This window comes from Loxodonta africana, chromosome 9 (assembly GCF_030014295.1).
Source record: "Loxodonta africana isolate mLoxAfr1 chromosome 9, mLoxAfr1.hap2, whole genome shotgun sequence".
Classification (NCBI taxonomy): Eukaryota; Metazoa; Chordata; class Mammalia; order Proboscidea; family Elephantidae; genus Loxodonta; species Loxodonta africana.
The window spans coordinates 15,702,233-15,723,902 of record NC_087350.1 but is presented as its reverse complement, the minus strand read 5'-3'; the positions used below and the strand labels follow the sequence as shown (position 1 = coordinate 15,723,902).

At 46.8% G+C, this 21,670-nt stretch overlaps 1 protein-coding gene across 8 annotated transcripts in view; it reads right to left on the bottom strand.

The window, feature by feature from the left end:
• IPPK (inositol-pentakisphosphate 2-kinase) overlaps window positions 1-21,670 on the bottom strand; it is a 78,566-nt gene that overhangs the window by 9,394 nt on the left and 47,502 nt on the right. For all 8 annotated transcript variants that reach the window (XM_023540225.2, XM_010600644.3, XM_003421089.4 and 5 more), the window contains 5 exons: window positions 16,306-16,364; window positions 15,514-15,586; window positions 11,275-11,554; window positions 8,776-8,926; window positions 7,693-7,795 (listed from right to left, as the gene is read on the bottom strand). In XM_023540225.2, coding sequence (XP_023395993.1) covers window positions 7,693-7,795; window positions 8,776-8,926; window positions 11,275-11,554; window positions 15,514-15,586; window positions 16,306-16,364 — 666 coding nt within the window. The remainder of the gene's footprint in view (window positions 1-7,692; window positions 7,796-8,775; window positions 8,927-11,274; window positions 11,555-15,513; window positions 15,587-16,305; window positions 16,365-21,670) is intronic.

Sequence of the window (21,670 nt, the reverse complement as noted above, 5' to 3'; positions counted from 1 at the left end):
AAGAGACTTACTTAAGACACAACCTAATCTTGTAGATTGAGTCCTGCCTCGTTAACATAACTGCCTCTAATCCCAGCTCACCAACATTATAGAGGTAGGATTTACAACACACAGGAAAATCGCATCGGATGACAAAGTGGTGAACAAGCACACAATACTGGGAATCGTGGCCTAGCCAAGTTGACACATATTTTTGGGGGACACAATTCAATCCATGACAACTACCCAAAAAGACACGGACCAAATAAACTGACCAAAAAATATAATCAAAAATATGTGAGAAGATGCTCAATCTCACTAACAACCAAGGAAATACAAATTACAACAATGAAATATTTTTTGCCAATTGTTGCTGTTGTTAGGTGCCATTGAGTCAATTTCAACTCATAGTGAACCCTTGTGACAGAGCAGAAGTGCCCCATATAATTTTCTAGGCTGTAATCTTTATGGGAACAGATTGCCAGCTCTATCTCCCTCAGAGCCACTGGGTGGGTTCAAACTGCCAACATTTTAGTTAGCAGATAAGCTCTTAACCACTGTGCCACCAAGGCTCCATTATTCACTAATTAAATGAGCAAAAAAATTAAAAATATATATACATACATACACATACACATCAAATATAAAATGAATGGGCTAGACTCTTTAACTTCTAGTATGATAGACTAGGTAACTGGGGCCAACCCAAACACTGAGGTCTAGAAAAACTAGACAAATACCGAAAACATCTGCTTGAAGGCAGAGCTAACAAGACTGAGAAGAACTGCTGGAGCAGGGAGAGCATAAAGGTATTTGCAGTTGTTTTTCCCAGGGGACTGGGGTGCCAATTCGGAAGGGTCAGCTAAAAGGCACTTTTACCTGACCTCCAGGGCTCCAAGGACAATTACCCTATTGAGCCCCCTCTTTGAGTAAGCACCCAAAATGCTGCACCTTAAGATTAAAGGTGAACCAGATGTCAACAGGCCCGTTAGGAACTTCAGCTTCACTTCAAAGAAAACAATTGCCAAAATTGGATTAAGATGACCCCAGCTTGCTAGTGCTTCCCAGGCCCCTGACAGAAACAAATCTAAAATTCTCTACTTCTAAAATAATGGCTCAAATACAATTTCTGGCATACAGTCAAAAATATCCAGGCACAGGAAAACAAGAGAACATAAATGAAAATTAAAAAAGATAACAGAAACAGTCTCACATGGGCTCCAGATATTGGAGGTACCAGACACACATGCTACTCTGCTCAATGAAGGAAAGACAAAAATTGAGAACTTCAGAGGAGAACTGGAAACCATAAAAACGAACCATTTTGAAATCCTAGAACTAAAAAATACAAAAATCAAAATTAAGAATTCAACTGATAATTTTAACAACAGATTAGAAAATATCCAGAATAAAACATGCAAAGTAAAACAGCTGGAAAATTTCAAGGGAAGTGTATGAGATATAAAAGATAATGTGTCTAACATACATGTAATTGGAGTCCCAGGAGAAAAAGGGACCGGGCAAAAACAAAATGTGAAAAAGGCTAAGAATTTTCCAGAACTGGAGAAAGACATCAAGCCACAGATTCAAGAAAGCCTTCAAATTCTAAGCAGGAAAAATATGACTACAAAAAAATTACTTGTACATATCACTAAGGAAAAACTAAGAATTTGTCACCAGCAGAACTAACCACAGGAAATATTAAAGGGTGTTCTTCAGACAAAAAAAAATGATTCCAGATACAGGCTCAGAGATCCAGAGTGGAATGAAGAACAATGCAAGGGATAAATACCTTGGTAAATCTAAATCAATAATGTATAAAATAATAAAGTTTAAAGTAATAGAATATACAGCAACAATAGCCATGTAAGTCAGAAGCAGTAGTAAATACATTCTAAGAGCCCTGCGTTGTCCAAGAACGGGGTAAAAATACTACATAATATTAGACTTTTAACAAGTCAATTGCTTGCTGTAAAGCTAAGATAACCACTTCACAGAAAAGTATAAGACTGTATCTTCCAAGCTAACAGAGTAGGGAAATTAAAAGATAAAAAATAATCAACCCAAAAGATTGTAAGAGGGGAGAAAAAAGAACCCTAAAACAGGTGAGAAAAATTAAAAGATTTAAACCTAAGTGTAAGTCCAATAAAACAGAGACAAAATGTCAGAATGGCTAAAACACAAAACCCAAGTATATGCCACAGTTTAAGTACAAAGACACAAAAAAGTTGAAAATAAAAGAATGGAAAAAATATACGGTACAACTGGACCATAAGAAAATGATACTGGTGAGGAGTGAGCTTCCTGGATCAAGCAGACACGAGACTATGTGGGCAGCTCCTGTCTGGAGGGGAGATGTGAAGGCTGAGGGGGACAGAAGCCGGCTGAATGGACACGGAAACACAGGGTGGAGAGAAGGAGTGTGCCGTCTCATTAGGGGGAGAGCAGCCAGGAGTACATAGCAAGGTGTATATAAGGTTTCATATGAGAGACTGACTTGATTTGTAAACTTTCACTTAAAGCACAATAAAAATTTTAAATGTATATATATGGTACAACTATTACTTGGCAAAGTACAGGGTCAGTGGAAAAAAGGAAGACCCTCAACGAGATGGACTGACACAGTGGCTGCAAAGATGAGCTCAAACACAACGACTGTAAGGGTGGCACAGGACCGGGCAGTGTTTTGTTCTGTTGTGCTAAGGGTCGCTATGAGTCGGAACCAACTCAACCACACCTAACAACAACAGCACAGCTATTAACCAAAAGAATCCATCAAAAATAGACAAATCAATTTTATTTCTAAGAATCTATCTTACAGAAATGCTCATGGATACAAGGATAAACTCTTCTCATCACCTACCCCTAAAACAGCCAAAGCTAATTTTAATCAGGGAGCAACTGGGAAGGCAGAGCTGCCCTGCAGGTAAATACCAATATTAGCACCGCTTTTAGGAATAAGCCTCAGGGTACAGGGTCTAAACCTCACATTCCTGCCTCACACCAAGGACCCCAAGTAGGAGCTACAGTGATTTCAGGTCACCTAGCTATTTGCAGATAACATGATCTTATATAGAGAGAATCCTAAACACTATTAAAACTAGTAAACGAGTTTAGCAAGACTGAAGATACACAATACACAAAAATTAATTGTATTTCTATACACTTACAATGAACATTCCAAAAATGAAATTAAGAAAACAATTTCACCTATAAAAAAATATAGCATCAAAAAGAATAAAATATTCAGAAGTAAATTTACTGAAAGTGTAAAGCTTATACTCTGAATATTATAAAACATTGTTGGAACAAATTAAAGACCTAAATAAATGGAAAAACATTCCATGTTCATTTATTGTATGACGTAATATTGCAAAGATGGTAATACTTCCCAAATTGATCTACAGATTCAGTGTAATCTCTATCAGAATCCTAGCTAGTTTCTTTGAAGAAATAGCCGAGTTGATTCTAAAATCTATATGGAATCGCAAGGGATCAAGAACAGTCAAAGCCTTTAAGAAGAGCAAGTTGGAAAACTCACATTTCCTGATTTGAAAACTTACTAAAAATCTACAGTTATTAGGACTGTGCAATACTGGCATAAGTAGAGGTATATAAACCAGTGGAATAGAACTGGAAAATAAACCCATACATCTATGGCCAACTGATTTTCTACAAGGGTGCCAACGGGGAAAGAAAAGTGTGGGACAGAGAACTTGGTTTGGCCTTTATCTCTGACTTCTGAAAATAGCTCTTGGAGTAGCCCGAACAATTAAGGTGCCTTTTGCAGTGGTTAAGAGCTCAGGCTGCTAACTAAAAGGTCAGCAGTTCGAATCCACCAGCGGCTCCTTGGAAACCCTATAGGGCAGTTCAGCTCTGTCCTATAGGGTCATTATGAGTCAGAATCAACTCCACAGCAACAGGTTTGTTTTCCAAAATAGCCAGGCAAGTAGGGGCTACACAGGCCCCGCACCTGGTGAACTAACCTCAGGAAGGGAGGAGGGCACGGACAGGGGAGGGGATGCATATTCACTGGTTGGATAATTTATAAACTATGCATTAGGGCCCCGTCATGCACATTCATTGAGGTCTCAACGACTAAGGGACCCTGGACCTTAGAGCTGTCTTTCAGGGCTTGCTGGATTTGGTGAGAACACCCATGAATGGGTGAGGGTGGTACATCCCTGGAAACAACAGAGGCCTTGTGCCAGGAACTCTCCCAGACCTTGCCTGATGTGTCTCTTCATTTGCATCCCTTCTGGTTATAATAAATGGGTAAATGTTAAGTACTGATGACAGTTCTCATGAATTTTGTGAGCCATTATAGAGAATTAACAAACCCATGGGGGTAGTGAGCCAGCAGGGGCTGGCAAAACACAGTTGATTTGTGAAGACCCAGCTCTGGGTGGCTGGGTGATAGAAAAAGGCTGCACAGGCAGATGATAAAGAAGGATAGAGTCTTTCTAGCTTGTGACCTGGTTCCAGGGGGCTAGACAGAAAGAGAGGGACTGGCAGGTCTAAAGTGCAAGGAGTTGTGCAGACTTCTGAGCCTATAGCTGGCACTCAATGACATGGCCCCGAGTGGCCAGGGATGTTTTGACCTAACTCTAGATGGTTAGGGTGAGAGAGAGACTGACACAAAAGAAGTGGCTGGGGATGAGGAATGGAGACGTAGGAAGGTGAAGCCTAGGTCCACTTCCAGATGGGAACTGGAATCATGGCAATCCTTGCCAAGCAGTTAATGATAAAGTAGGGTTTGACCATCTTGCCACTTGAGTACAGGTAGTTCCCAACTTACAATGTATTTGAGTTATGATGAACCACACAAACAACCACCCTTACTGTTAATAATATGTACTGTACAATGTTATAGTACGAAATTTGCTGATGTTATCATTCTCGGATGTTCACTCACAGATGTTCAATTTTACGATTTACCACCCAAAACACTGCCATATTTATAAAGGTGCTCATAATAAAAGGCAGTAATAACGAAAACTAAAAAAAAAAAAAAGGTTTTCGCCTTATGTCACAAGTCGACTTACGACGGAGTTGTCAGAACAGACCCTGTTGTAAGTCAGGGACTATCTGTAGTGCAGTTACCAACAAGTCTTTTCAACAAAGGGGGCTGGGACAAGTGGATATCCACATTCAAAAGGTTGAAGTTAGACCCCTACCTCACATCATATATAAAAATTGACTCAAAGTGAATCAAAGACCTAAATGCTAGTCCAAAAGCTATATAAAACCCTTAGAAGAAAACAGATGTAAATCTTCATGACTTGGATTTGACAATTAATTCTTTAGATAAGACACCAAAAGAATAAGCAATGAATAAAAAAATAAATTAAACTTGATCAAAATCAAAAATTTTTATATTTCAAAGAACACCATCAAAAAGTTAAAACACAACCCACAGAACGTGAGAAGTTTTGCAAATCATATATCCGATAAAACCAAAAAACCAAACCAAATCCTCTGCCGTGGAGTCAATTCCAACTCATAACTACCCTACAGGACAGAGTAGAGCTGCCCCATAGTTTCCAAGCAACACCTGGCGGATTCGAACTGCCAACCTCTTGGTTAGCTGCCGTAGAACTTAACCACTATGCCACCAGGGATTCCTATACCTGATAAGGATCTGTATTTAGAATATATAAAGAACACTTACAACTCAATAATAAAAAGACAAGCAGCCCAATTAAAAAGCAGGCAAAGGACCTGAATAGACATTTCTCCCAAGAAGATATACAAACCGCCAATATGCACATGAAGAGATGTTCCTCTGGGGTGGGAGGGGGGTGGGGAGTGACACAGGTATTTATTCCTAAATCAATGCACCCAAGTTGTAAACAACACTTGATGGATCCTGTTGCCTTATTCTGATCCTGAGGACTCCTGGGAGCTTGTGGGTCTTCCACCAACTTAAGAACAGCTCAGTCCTGGGCACCTCAGCTAACTCCCCTAAGGTTGGAAGGCTCATCTGTAGAGTCTACAAGACATCCTCAATCCACATTCTCAAAAAACTGACAGCTGCAGAAAAGGGAGAAGCTAGGCCTTTGGCCAGAGAAAGCAGACAGGTTACAGACCCATTGTCAGGCCCAAGACAGGGGCACTCAGGGGCTGCTGGGCAGCGCAGCACACATACGGGGAGAAGGAGTTTCTCTTTGTTTTGCTACTGCCTTTTTTTATTTACCTAGCTCCTTCTAGCACAGGGATTCTTAGCTGTTTTAGTGTCTGGTGAAGCCTCTGGCAATCTAGTAAAGCCTTAGGGACACCCCTGTGAATAACATTTTAAATACATAAGATACAATGTCAAATTACTATGTCAAATACCAAAATATTTTTTAAAAAACAAATTTATTGTCAGCAGCACACGACAATGAACAGAATGATGCCGCGAGAGGTGTGCAGCCACACGGTGTGGCGTGAGAGGGTGGACTGCTACTGCAGGAAGGTTCCAGTACTACTGACCCTACCGTTGCCTACATTCGGAACAGAAGAAGTGCTAAATTCCTGCTGGGTTTTCTAAAGGCACAGGTGTAATTTTTTTTCCTACCCAAGTTCACAGTGCCCATGAAATTCCTCCACAGAGCCAGAAAGAACAGCGCTTCCTAAGAAATTCTCCAAAGTCCTGGGGGCAGGAAGCCACTCCCACTCAGCCAGGAGTAGGGCAGGAAGCACAGGCTGGGGGCTCCAGGCCACCCTGAGTAAGGCTGTCAGGAAAGGGACAGTTGATGCCGACTCCCATTCTGAGGCTGCTTAAAAGGACGTGGGGAATCAGCAGGCCCGAGGGCCTGGCCCCATGACAACAGGGGCTGGGCACTGGAGCTCTGCTTCACACCCGGATGGCCACGGGGTGCTCACTCAGTGAAATTCTATTTAAAAGTCAAGGTGGTGTATTATCACCTGGACCTAGGAAAACTTGCCCATATCATTTAGGGGAAACTTCAGCTACTCTTTTTTTTTTAAGAGACACTTTTTTTAGAGCAATTTTAGGTTTATAAAAAAACTGTGCAGAAAGTAGACGGCTCTCATTTGGCCCCTCCCTCCCTTCTGCACACAGTTCCCCTATTGCTGGTGTCTATGCACTGGTGTGGAAACCCTGGTAGTGTAGTCAGCAGTTAAGTGCTAGGGCTGCTAACCAAGAGGTCGGCAGTTCAAATCTGCCAGACGTTCCTTGCAAACTCTATGGGGCAGTTCTACTCTGTCCTGTAGGGTCACTATGAGTCGGAATCGACTCGACAGCAGTTGGTGGGATGCACTCATGTGGTGCCATCGTTACAACTGATTAGCCAATACTGACAGATGATCCTAACTCAAGTCCATAGTTGACTTTAGGGTTGACGCTTCATGTTGTACACTCTATGGGTCTGATGTATGCACATGTCCACCGGCATCATACAGAATAGCTTCACTGCCCTAAAAATGCTCTGTGCTCCACAACCCAGCCCCCCTCCTCTCACCCTGAACCCCTGGCAACCGCCCATCTTTTCACTGTCTCTACAGTTTTGCCTTTTCCAGATGTCATGTGGTTGGGAGAATACAGTATATAGCTTTTTCAGACTTAGTCACTCTCTTTGTGTGTCCCCAATTTTTCTGCTTTAACAGTTAGGAGTAGGCAATGAGAACCATTTCTAGGGAGCAAAACCCCAAGGTTTGTGTTAGGAGTTTAAGGCGCCCAGTCTGGTCCAGGAGTGGCACCAGCCCTACCTTTGTTAACGCATAAGCCAGCGTCCCGTCATCTTCAGTAGAAAGATCAAGCAACTTCTGATAAAACGATTCATTGTAAGGCCCATCTATTTGTAATGTTTTTCTGAAGAGGAAAAGCACCAAAAAAAAAAAAAAGATAACAAAGATGCCTGAAAATTGTTTCCTAAACTGTTAACAAGTTTAATTTAAAACTCACACATTTAGTTTTAAAGAACATCTAACGTATTCAAAGAGCCCTGGTGGTGCAGTGGTTAAGCACTTGGCTGCTAACCGAAAGGTCAGTAGTTCAAACACATCAGCTGCTCTGTGAGAGAAAAATGTGGCAGTCTGGTTCGGTAAAGATTACAGCCTAGGAAACACTATGGGGAAGTTCTCTGTCATATAGGGTCGCTATGAGTCTGAATCAATTCGACAGCACACAACAACAAGGATGTATCCATCTCTTCCTAGAAGTAAAATTTGTTCTGGTAAAGCATCAAAGTTTTAAATAGAACTAGCAAAACCAGAACTTTGGGGGGCCTAGAAGTTGAGCTTTCTCCTGTTTATGACTAAGGGCACCTGGGGTTAGAGGTGTCCACTAGCGCAGGCAGGGGTCTAGGAGAGATGTCCAGGCCAGGAGACTGAACCCTAGCACCTGCCACCCCTCAGTGACCCCCAATTCAAGACAGGCCCAGGGACCAGAGGCTCAGCTCATGAGGGGCTCCGCTCTCCCTAGAGACCCACCAACTTAGAGTTCAACCTCAGAGCCCTCAGCCAAGGAAGCAATTCTCGTTTGTGGAGCAACACTGCCCTCTACAGGCAGGTGGAGATACCAAGGGAGGGACAGACCAGCCCAATTTTGGAAATGTCAAGTTCACAGAATGTGCTTTGTTTTCTAGAAATGGATAAATAACAACTAACGTGGTGGCGACCCCTGGTCCTCCTTCACAATGCCCAGGCCCAGACCTAAGGAGCAGGGTGCCTAAGGGGAAGGGCGTATACTCATCAGAGGGAGGTGTCCTGGGACATGCTGTCAGTTTCCCCCCTGCAGCCCCACCCTCAGAGCAGCTTGGGTCGCGCAAGGCACCCCGGACCATGACTTACCTCTGCTCAGGGAAGTCCTGCAGGTACCGCTCCACCCGGCTGTACAGAGGGTAGAGGCCGTCGATGTCCAGCATGTCCAACATCTGCACCTGGAGGGTTTTGTACAGAAGACAGCCCTTCGGTAACCCTGAGTGCTCCGGGGGGTTTTTTCCTACCAAGAACATCAGGGGAAAACGAGAGCAGATTTATTATCAAAGAGAACAGGCTGAAGATGAGCTCTAAGGGCTCAGGCCCCAACTTGTCCACAGGCTCAGCATTGGATGCCCCAGATAGGCAAGGGAGCCAGCCTCACAGTGACAGGAGAGCACAGCCATCCTTCCAGCACCACCACAGGGGTCATCTGAGCACCCCGAGTGCTTCGGGGAGGTGCCCGCCTAAGTGTGGACGGACAGACGGGGCTGTGTAAAATGAAAGGCCAGAAGCCCAATCCACCCCCAGTGGGCCTGTCCTGCTCAGGCCATCCTTGACATTTCACCACACTAGCCCCAAAGTCACTTATGATTTACGTTTAGAAGGAGATGATCCTCAGACTACAGAGACCAACACACAGAATTCTACAATGACACCCCCAAATCTGCAAATACCACTGCCACAGGACAACGTCCGTACAGCATACCTGCTGAGTCCAGAGCACAAAGCCATGCTGGGAGGTGGCGCTGGGTGCCGGGCTGGCGCAGGCACGAGTCACAGCCCAGTAACACTGTGGTGGAAGTCAGGGCCCCCAACGTTAATCCTGTACTGAGGCCCTGTTCTTGTACCGACAAATATGGAAACTAACGTGACTCAACAAGCAGGTCTTACGTTCCTAATACGTACAAGGCACTGTATAAAGCTTTGAGGGAGCTAACCATCTCCTGTGAAGAAACACACAACTGCAGACAACAGTGGGTAAGTGTGCAAGGGAAACCACCACAGCCGTCCGAGCTACTGTGCTCTCAGACAGTCCTGGCTGGACAGGCCCTGCTCCAGGACCCCTGAGCCCTCCACTGCAGGGTATGCTCAGCCACTCAAGTGCCAGAGCAAAAGGGGAGCAAGAGCCGAGTCCAGCAACAGGGGAAGTGTGAAAACCGCAGGACAGCCACACAGTGGAGTACTTCATGATCAACACGAGTTGAAAAAAAAGACATTTACAATAGAGATACAGATCTATGCTAATTAAGTGGAAAAGGTCAGTTACAAAATACCACACAGTGACCTTGCTGTTTCACACACTGCCTGCCCTGTGGGCATGCTCGTCCAGTGTTCCTGCACAGCCAAGGTGCCGTCCACCAGGGGGCACAGTGCTCACTCACCTGGGTGGTGGGAGCCTAGGGCTTCCTGAGTGTGCGTGTGTGGTGCATGCCCATGGAAAGAAGTCCCTCCCCAAGACCTCCGGAGCAACCAGGGTTTCCAGATTATGGATACCATCTTATCAAATTTTTTGGATATGATCATGCATCACTTTTGTAACAAGGGAAAAAAAATTAATTTGTGTTAAGAAAAATCAGCATGGGTAGGGGCACAGACAAGGGGCAAGCCACACATCTGCGGGGGGCACCCTAGAAGGCCAGATGCCACCTCCCCAAGGAATGCCACGGGCAGGCGTGGCCATAGGGGGCAGGCTGGTCACTGTTGAGTCCCAGGAGCCGGCTGCTTCTTCCGCCTCACACCATGTTCTCAGACCACAGGCATCTTTAACACAAAAACTAAACAACCAGAGTCTTCCTAGTTGGCTCAAAAAAGTAAGTTAATGACTATGGCTCTCACATTCCAAATGTTAATAAAGTTGTGGTGTCTATTGGCAGATGACAAAAAGAACAAAGAACCAACAATTATTAAAAGGAAAAACTAAAACCAGCCCACCGACCCATCCAGCTACTGAACTAGGTATCATTCCTGACATCACACTGCACCCAGAACCCGTACCACCGAGTGACAACTGCTCCATTGGGAGAAGCACCACGCACAGCACCCGCCCTCTGGCCACCTGAAAGGGCAGAGTCCCAGCGGCCTGAGCTCCTGGCATGGCCTGCTCCTGTCTATGAGTCATACACAGGCCCTTCGGGTACAGGTCTGAGGCCCCCATATCATCACTGAAGACCACTGCCCAGGGGAGGCTCACTGCCAGCTCAGACCCCAGCCTTTAGAAACTTTCTAGCTGTGGGACAATTTCCTTCATTTGAAAAACGGTGTTAATGAAAAACTATCCTCAGGGTTGCGATGAGGATGCAATACAGTTGGAAATACTCTAAATCACAAAGACGATGCACAGATACGTGGGATAATACATATCCCGAAGGTGTCCTGCAACTTATAAACCCAGATCAAGGACAGGAAGGGGAAGCCTCCCAATGTGGGTACGAGAAGCAACAAGGCTGCTCTAAAGAAAACCTGTCAGACCAGGGGCAGCGCCCATGGGGACTTACCAGGGCTTCAGGTCAGCGCCCCCATCCCAGGCCGTGTGTGCAACTCTGCTCCCATGGCCCCACCCCAATACCACCTACCGGGAATGGGGCCTACCTTGACAGCGCAGCTGCCTGCTGAAGGGGCTGGCTTCACAGGCTCGAGGACCCTGTGTGTTGGGCACAGCTCTCCAGGTGCCCAGCCGGCTCTTGTCAGTGCTAGTCAGTAGCACCCGTGTGAGGACGTGTACCAGCTCCCGGATGACAGCCCTCGTGCAGTGTGGCCCGCTGGCCAGGCCATTGGAAGGGAAGAAGAAAGGCTTCAGGTGGTACGCAAGCTCACTCCAGTCAGCCACCGAGTCCCGTGCTTCCTTGCCGCCATAGATTAATTCACCGTTCTTCAGGTGGGGGAAAAGAGACAGGGAAATGTCAGCCCCAGCAGGCACCGAGACAGACACCTTCATACCAGTGCCACAGGGGTGACCCACAGCACCTGGCATTCTCAGTAGGCCCTGTACGTAGCTTCCCCCACAGCTGGCCTCTAGGGGGAGAACCGTCCATGGGCACAGTGTCACAGGGTCACTGGCCAAGAGACAAGTCCTGGTAGGATGTACAGCAGGAGAAGTCTGCAAGAAGTGAAGCTCAGTGCCCCGGCCTGCAACACACCTCCTGCATTCTGAAACGGCCAGCAGACCCTCACAGCACACAAGCCACAAACAGTCTCACAGAGCAGCCAAGCTGGCCATTTAATAGCATGAGTGACAAGGGAGAGCAGTTCTTATCCTGAGCAAGCAGATGTATCTCAGGCGCTCTTCTCCCTGACACCTGGAGGCTTCTGCAGACTCCAGACTCAACGCCACAAAGACTTGTGCCCAAGCCAGCCCCTCCAACACACACGAAGGGCTCCACTGCCTCTCCTGCCATCAGGCTGGGCCAAGGTTCCCCCCACACCTCCTCAGCCACATGGTGCTCCAGTGGTCCTGCACCCAGAATTCACAGTGGGTGAGGACACCTGTCACACCTGTCATCCTCTCCACATGGCACCAGGCTTGTCTACATGACCAACAGCACACAGCAGAAGGAACGGCGTGTCACAAGGTTATCAAAGACCCTGGGACTACGTCTTGGCCAAGTTGTTCCTTGGGTCACAGATGCCACACCGAGCAGCATCATGGCTCAGGACCTCAGATGACAGCAGCCTCATGAGAGACCCTGGGCTACAAGCAGCTCCTGAGCCTGGCTATAAAAACTGTGAGATAATAAATGCTGTTGTTTTAAGCTGCTAGGCTTGGGATAACATGTAATGGGGCAGTAGATAGTGTGGGTTGATTCAGCCCAACAGGACATGTGGACTGGGTGCTCTCCCTGACCACATCCTGGGATTCGGCAGCAGAGCCCACCTTGGGAGCCCCCACGTCGGGGACAGCTGGAGCTCACAGAAGTGGATGTCAAGGATGAGGGGCACACAGCTGAGACGAGCACTGTCTGCACTTGGCAGAGTGGGCAGACCAGGGAGAAAAGCAGAAGGAGGGTTTGACAGCAGACAGAGGAAGAGCAGATGCTTCCGAGTGAGAGCACCTCTGACAGCAGCGAGGTGACACCAAGGCCACAGGGGCAGAGCTGGCTCATGGGGGTGGGCACTGTGGCAGCCCGGCACAGGGACAGCCCACAACAAAGTGCACCTCAAAGGTGAACCCAGCCTTCTGTCTGTCACTGGCTCTGTGCTTCAGCTGAGCCAGAGCCCCATGGAGGGCGCAGAGTGTGCTGAACGACTCCTCGGGTGGCTGAGGGGTCAGAACTTGGCAGGCAGGGATAGTGCAAGGCTGACATCAGGGCTAAAGGACGTCACCTGTGCGTAAGGGAACCCCAGCAGCGCTCTCCACACTGAGCAGAGCGGCAGCCCCGTGACAATGGCGACCACAGCCCCAGTCCCAAGGCTAGCATTCAGGTAGGCAGCACCGCTGCGTGGTCAGCAGAGGGCAGACGTACAAGGTTTCAACGACATGCAGCAGGAGACCGCTCAGCCACTCAGTGGCTGTCCCTCGCCCGGAAGCCCCACGTGTCGGTGAGGCTCCAGGTGTTTCTGCTGTGCTCCGTTTCGGGGGTCGCAGGGGTGAGCTGTATGTTCCACCAGGACAATGACCCATGTCATTTCTCCTCTTGATCTCTCTCTTGTGATAAAGGTGACCTAGTCCTCTGGGTATTTTCAGAGCTGACTTGGCAGAAGCAGCAGGGTTCTCATCTCTGGCCCAGGTGAGGGTGCAGGCTGCCCCAAGGGCCCCGGGAGCCCAATCATAGCTGGGAAGCACGACCAGTGTCAAGGAAGCATGAGGGCACAGCCAGACCCAGACAGCAATTCCAGGTGGAAGGGAATTTATCTTCAGAATTTAGTTATAAAATCCCTAAGTCCTTTAAAGGACTAAGATTAAAACTTGATCTTTTATTTTAAAACGTCTCCCTTCACTGGATGAAGTGGTGAGGCACCACTCGAGCCAGGCTCTCGGTGCAGCCACAGCACGTGGCATTCACATTCCTACAGGATTTAAAAACAAACAAGCAGAGAGGGTCATGCCACGCGGGCTCTGACCCTTCACAGAAAAGCTTGTCCACCTTGGAACTTTGTGGTTGGCTAGCTGCTGGGCTCTCAGGGGCCCTGTGAGAATGGCCATCCCTCCATGGCAAGAGCCAGGACCAGAACCCGGGGTTTCTGAGCAAGGAGAGGGTGAAGGCGGTCAGGGGCCTTCTCCCCACCGCCACCATTCACCTCTGAGCAGAACTCCAGATCAGAGACCCCTTCAAATGGAAAAGAACAAAGCCTGCTCTATAAATATAAATGACCATGCCAAGAGCAAACCGGCTTTAATAGGAGGCACCCACGTGACTACCCTGTTTTTTCAGTGGCTCTGGGGCCACAACAGTGACAGGAGTAGACAACCGCCCTCCACCATTCACACTCCAGGACCTGCGTGTCTGTGAGCGCTTCCGCTCCTGGAGGAAGCCTGGGCCCTTCACAAATGGTCACTTATGCTTCATGTCAGGAGCAGTGGGTGTGGTATGGAATCAGTGCAGAGCAGGTGAGGAGATGACAAGCTGCAGGAACATGCCCCAACTTGATACAGCCCCCAAAGTGGATGCCCTTATGCCGAGGCAGAGCCACAGTCTCCTCCAGAACCCTGCAGCCTGCACCCCTCTCACCACACCTGCTCCTCTCCACCTCATACCCCCTCATCCCCTCACCTCTTCACCCCTTCTTCCTCTCACCTCCTCACCCCTCATTCCCTCACCTCCTCACCCCTCATTCCCTCACCTCACCCCTTATTCCCTCACCTCCTCACCCCTTCAACACTCATCCCTCACCTCTTCACCCCTCCAACACTCATCCCCTCACCTCCTCGCCCCTTCAACACTCATCCCCTCACCTCCTCACCCCTTCATCCCTCATCACCTCCTCACCCCTTCATCCCTCATCACCTCCTCACCCCTTCATCCCTCATCCCCTCCCCTCACTTCCTCACCCCTTCATCCCTCATTCCCTCACCTCCTCACCCCTTCAACAATCATCCTCTTGCCTCACCCCTTCATCCCTCATCCCCTCACCTCCTCATCCCTTTATCCCTCATCCCCTCACCTCCTCACCCCTCATTCCCTCACCTCCTCACCCCTTCAACACTCATCCCCTCATCTCCTCACGCCTTCATCCCTCAGCCCCTCACCTCCTTCCCCCCTCACTTCCTCACCTCTTACCCCCTCTCTGTGTGGATGCCCAGTTCCCACCCTGGATGCTCTGCCTCCGTCGTCTTCCCCTCCTCAACCTTGCCCCACCCCTTCTCTGAGGCCCCCTCATGCTGCCCATTTCAACTACAATGGTCGGGAAGATAGAAGTAAGCCGGACGCAGCGTGGGCCTGGTGGGATGGGGTCAAGCTACCCCTTGTCCAGGTAGGACAGGACCATGCTCTTTGGAGGCCCCAGGACCATGGGGTTTCACCGAAAGCCTCGGGCCAGGGCACCAGGCCTGTAAGCCAGGGCACAGGCCCGAGGGACCAAAAGGTCTGTATGCACCTGGAAGTGTGTACTAACGGAGTGGAGCCTGGGGAAAGGGCTCTGGGAACAAAGACGTTCCGGGTACGAGTACAAAGCCCTGTACTACCTATAACGAGCAGGGCTGGCAGGGCACTGGGGTGCCACAGGGAGGATGCAAACGCCTATGGCTGTCCCTGAGACAGCCCTGTCCACCTGCTCATCCCCGAGGCCACAGACCCCTGGTCAGGCTTGAGGACGCAGGGGCCTGGACAGGTCAAAGGTACCCACTGGTCACCCAGCCCCAAGAAACTGCCATAAAATAGAAGCAACTCTTACCTTGAATATCTTTAAGTTGTTCTGTGCCTCCTGTAACAAACTTTTCAAGGCAAAGTGCATTCTTTGTTTATTTCTAAAAAGGGAAAGTAGTATTAATATAAAGCAAAAGCAGCTGAAATCGCCCTTTGAACATTTCTGACATGTGTTAGAGGAAGTGCACTAAGGACGTGAGGGAGGCCTGCCCAAGGGTCTCTGGGACTTTGCTGGGCCACTGGACACCGGCTGCTGAGCATGAGCCTGAAGAGACACCGCTGCCCAGTGAGAAGGAGCCACTTGCAGCAGGAGCTAAGATTATTGCAGGCTTTTTCGTATCTCCAGAGGCGTGAGAGACCAAAGGCTTAAACAACTGCATTTTGATGTTCCAGAACGGGGGGACAGTAAGGGCTTAGGGCCAACTGGTTTTTGGCATTCCAAACACCAAACCAAACCTGTTGCTGTCGAGTCAATTCTGACTCATACCGACCCTACAGGGCAGAGGGGAGCTGTCTCATAGGGTTTTCCAAGGAGTGCCTGGTAGATTCTAATTGCTGATGTTTTGGTTAGCAGCCATAGCTCTCAACCACTACGGCCCCTGGGTTTCCTTTTGGCGTTAATGGAAGACAAATCTAGCCATGATCTGGATTACAAGGGAAAAACCAGTAAGTCAGCAATGGCCTCAAGTGTGTGAGCACAAAGGCAGAGCCTGGTGTATCTGAGGCACCAGTGGGAACACCAGAGTGGGGCCTTCACATGGTATCACCCCCAACACTACAGAGCCTTGTGCAAGGAGTCAGACAAGAAACATTTTCTTACCCTGAGTAGAGATCAAGGGGGCAGTATTTACTTATCTGCTTCCACTTTCCAGTTGCTACCTGTGAAAAAACAACAAGAAGCATGAGACAAGACATGACAAGACAGCATGACTGGTCACACAAATATCAAGGTAGTAGTCCCAGGACACAAGAGTCCCAAAGGATCCCATCAAGCTTTCAGGTACACACACGTGCTAGGGGGCAGGGGAGTATATGGACTCCCACCCAAAGAAAGCCTCCGCCCCTTTCTCTGAGATTCAGCATGGCATCCCAGCCTGGCATGTGGGTGGGGCAAGAAAGCAGCAAGCCCTTCTCAAACTACAGGTTCAAGGATGCTTACTACAAATTCACTTATGACAATAAAAACTTGGGACCAATGCAGACAGTTGTCACCAGGCACACAATTAAGTAAACCACAACTCCTCCACCCCAAGGCCCAGCTCACAGCAGGTACTCCGCTGAGTGGGTGAGCGAGTTAATGCAGCCACTAACAGAGAGAGGCAGAGCTAAAAGGCTCCAAGATTCGTTACATGAAAAAGCAACTGGCAGAAAAATGTACACAGTGTGTCACTTCTAGTGCGCATGTGTACATGCACGTGTCCTAATACAAACAGAAAATCCCTGAAGAATAATCCTCAGGGGTTACTGAGGAACTACCACAATCACATACGGTATGATCCCACATTTGCTTTTTAAAAAAGTTATGAGTGCATGTGCATATTAGAATATATACAGAAAAAGTTTGTAAGAATACCCAACAAACCTAGCAGTAGTTCTACAGAGGTACAATTCTGGAGACACAGGTGTTCAAGTTTTACATCACACATGTCAGTATTTTATTTAAAGAATCTAAAAAAAAAATTTTTTTTTTTTTTTTTTTAATAAAGACAAATGCCTACAAAAAACAAAAAACTCTTGTGGTATCCACAGCATGCTGACTAAAAATATGTTGACAGTAAGAAATATTTATGCTTGCTTCACAGTATTTGTTTAGATCTAATATTTCCTTTCATTATAATCTCTTTTCAAGGTGTTTGAGCCAGCGTGCCAAAATGTAAAATACAATTAAGTAAAATATACTTGTAAACTCAGAGACGAGGGGACAGAGGGCTCAGGGCCCATTTTCTGACTGCTCCTCTCACTAGGTCCCTGTAGACGTGTCTCCTCCACACTCACAATGACACACTGTCAGATGAAGATCTAATTGGGACTCTCCCATAACGTCTCGGTGCTTCTAAAATGGAGAATTTGGCTTCTCCCCGCTCAGAACCTCAGCAACGCATTCCTCAGAAGAGTTACCTCATCAGGGAGGTCTTCCTGGACCCGACTCAGGGAGGGACCCTGAACAGGCTGCACGTTTCCAAGCACAGCGCTCCGCTGTAGAAATGCAGTCCTTCTGCAGTGGGCCACTTCCACTAGATGGCCAGAACTGGGGAGAGGCCCAGAGGCCCTGCTCACCACCACACCCATCATCCAGCTCAGTGGGGGCTCAATGCACAGCTGGTGAATGACAGCTCCTTTAAGGCTGATACTAGTAGCCCTGCTTTATAGGCAGTACATTGCTAACGGGGAGTTTCTACTCGACTGCTTGCCCTGAAGACACCTGAGAAGGGTACAATGATGACAGGGAACACTCTAAAGCCTCAGTTAGCCCCACATACACTACCAAGCAGTGGCCACCATGGTAGAGACCAGCCAGTGGCAGAACAGTACAGGAAGCATCACCTCATTTCCATTTAAATACCACGCATACTTTTATTTGCACAGGAGGAAGTCTAGAAGGATGCATAAACTGCCGATATGAGCTACCTCTCAGAAGGCAAGTTGTTTGTTGTAGTTCTTATTGTTTATATTCATAAAACATATCATTTTATATAATTCTATATTTTATCAATCATATGAGCAGGTGCTGCTTTTATAATAAAAAAATATTTCGGTGAATGGTGGCATCCCCCTCTCTCCCGTTCCGCAGTAGCCTTAAAAACCAACAGCCTGTATCATGGTGGAAACCAATAGCCTGGCAGTTCATCTGAGGGACCAGAACACAGCTAGAACTTCTTCAAAACCTCATTCCTAGAAAAAATTCCATTATTCTACCTGTCTGGAATTTCCCTGGAAGACCTCACTTGCAAGGCTGTCTTTTATTGAGCTAAGTAGGAGCTCATCAAGTGCAAAAGGCCTTACACTGGGAGCATCTGTTGAAAAAATTAGAGGCAATTGTTTAACTTCATGGCTACCTAAGAAAATAGGTAACAGTTGGTCCAAACAACAGACTAACCAAAAAGCTTAAAAGAAAAAGCTGAGAAATGAGATGCATATAGAGGCTTTGTAAAGCTCTGACATGTTTCTGAGAACCTAGGAGACCAGGCACATGCATAGCTCTCTGCCCATGCCCCGTGCTGTGCACATGCTCAGGAAGACCTGAGAAGGCCCTAAGTTCTCACCTCCTGCTGACCTTCATGCCCCGTGCAAAGAGGAAGAGAAGGCAGAGTTGTCCACTGCCTGAATGAGTGTTGAAGGTCCGCCCCAACATGTACACAAAACCCCTCAACAAAGGCTGGGAAACTTATTGGTTCCAAGCGTTCATTTATGGAAATCTCTGTGCAGTCATCAGCTGACCACTAAGCTAATCAAGCAGAGATTTCAGACACCACATAGGACAAGGAATACAAACTTTAAAGAACAGACACCAGGGACAAAAAACTAAAGGAAATCAAGAGAACAATGTCACAACAAATAGAGACAAAGATAAAAAGAGATATCTATCTCGAGGCGGAGCAAAGATGGTAGAATAGACGCTACTGGCGAGCCCTCTTTACAACAAAGACCCGAAAAAACAAGTGAACAAATTATTTATGACAAGCTAGGAGCCCTGAGCATCAAAGGCAAGCTTAGAAAACGAACAGAGGGGTAGGGGGAGGAAGAGATGGTTCAGAAGCAGAGAGGAGTTACCAGACCTGAATCGCAGGGAGCCCTCAGGCACCATTCCTGGGAGGAGCAGCAGCGGACTAGTACTAGCGTTCCGCTGCAGTTTCCTCAGGGAGAAGCAGCCAGCCACACAGCCTACTCACAACTCTGGAACCAAAGAAGAACGGCACTCTCGACAAAAGCTAAGTACTTGCGTGTATTTTACCATGCTCCCACCGCCAAGCCAGCTTCAGCAGCTCAATTCCCTGGGCCTCAGATAGGCACTGTTGAGCACCTAGAGCCATCCTCCCAGCCTTGGAGGAGGAAAACATTTGCAGTTGGGGGAAAAGATAATCTGCCAGCTCCACTAACCAGGGGAGCTCAGGACAGAAGCGGCTCCTGTCCAGGCATAAACTGTCCATGGACTTTGAGTACCTTTCCCCTCTGCATGGACCTGTGTAGGCCTATTTCAGGAGAATAGGCCCTTGTTGGCAGACTCCAACTGCTTCAGCTGTGCGGCAGAGAGGTGGGTGTTTGATATTTGACATTGCATTACCTACTAAAGAGGGTCCTCACCTACCCACATCAGGGGCCTAAGGACTGGTAGCTCCACTCACATGACCCAGTCACCCGCGACAGGGGTCGAAGGATAACTGGTAACTCCCAGTCCTTACAACCAAAAACACTGGGTGCCCATGGTCCGTCTGCAGAACCCACCCACCTGCACACTCTAGGGAACAGGGACGTGCTTTCCTCAGAGACACTTGGGGGTCAGTTCTCAGCCTCCTGCCTTGTTCAGAGCGTGACCCCCTGCTGCAATAACATACCGGTATATACACCAATCACCCCTGCCCCTCTAAGACTGTAGGACAGAGCCTGTACCGCACGCTTGATGATCAGCTACCTGGAAACCTGAGCTGAATTCATACAAGAAAACTGAATGGACTCCTAGGCTGATATACCTGATAACAGCTCTAGTCAGCTGGGGACAGGACACCAGAGCTCCAAATGCAAAAGCAATCAAGCTAGCTCACTCAAGCAACCCATGTGAGCATAGCAAAACAAAATAAAAAGAAGCTATGACATAGTAAGCAAGTGTAAACGAATAAAATAACTTATAGTTGGCTTGGAGACAACAGTCAATATCAAGTCACATAACGAAACAGACCATGATCACCTTAACAAGCTCTCAAAACAAAGAATCCAGGGATCTTCTAGATTAAAGTGCATTCCTGGAATTACCAGAGGCAGAAGACAAAAGATTAATATACACAGCCCTTCAAGACATCAGGAAGGAAACGAGACAATACGCAGAACAAGCCAAGGAACATACAGATAAAGCAATTGAAGAAACTAAAAAAGATTACTCAGGAACATAATGAAAAGTTTGATAAGCTGGAAAAATCCATAGACACACAGCAATCAGGAATTCAGAAGATTAACAATAAAATTACAGAAGTAGACAACTCAACAGAAAGTCAGAGGAGCAGAATTGAGCAAGTAGATGCCAGAATTTCTGAACTTGAAGATAAATCACTTGGCACTAATATTTTTGAAGAAAAATCAGATAAAAGAATTTTAAAAAATGAAGGCAACTTAAGAATCAAGCGGGACTCTATCAAGAAAAATAACCTAGGAGTGATTGGAGAGCCAGAAGAGGGAGGGATAACAGAAAATACACACAGAATTGTTGAAGATTTGTTGGCAGAAAACTTCCCTGATATCGTGAAAGATGAGAAGATACCTATCCAAGATGCTTATCGATCTCCATATAAGGCAGATGTTAAAAGAGAGTCACCAAGACATATTATAATCAAACTTGCCAAAACCAAAGATAGAGAATTTTAAGAGCTGCTAGGGATAAACGAAAAGTCACCTACAAAGGAGAGCCAATAAGAGTAAGCTTGGACTACTCAGCAGAAACCATACAGAAAAGAAGGCAATGGGAAGACTTATACAAAGTTTTGAAGGAAAAAAACTGCCAGCCAAGAATTATTCAGTAAAACTGTCTCTTAAATATGAAGGTGAAATTAGGACATTTCCAGATAAACAGAAGTTTACGGAATTTGTAAAAACCAAACCAAAACTACAAGAAATACTAAATGGAGTTCTTTGGTTAGAAAATCAGTAATCACTGGGCAGAGCAATCAGAAGTCAACCCAGACAGGGAAATTAAAAAAAAAAAAAAAGCAAGATTAAAAAAACAAAAAAAGCTCAAAACAGGGTAATAGCGATGTTATTATATAAAAGAAGAAAACATTAAAACAATAAAGAAGGACTAAGAAACGTAATCATAGCTCTTCCATGTGGAAAGGAAGATATGGCGATACAAAGAAATAAGAGTTAGGTTTAAATTTAGAAAAATAGGGGTAAATAATAAGGTAACCACAACAGAGGCAAACTACCCTACTCACCAAAATAAAATATGAGAAAAAAATAGAGACTCAGCAGAAACAAAA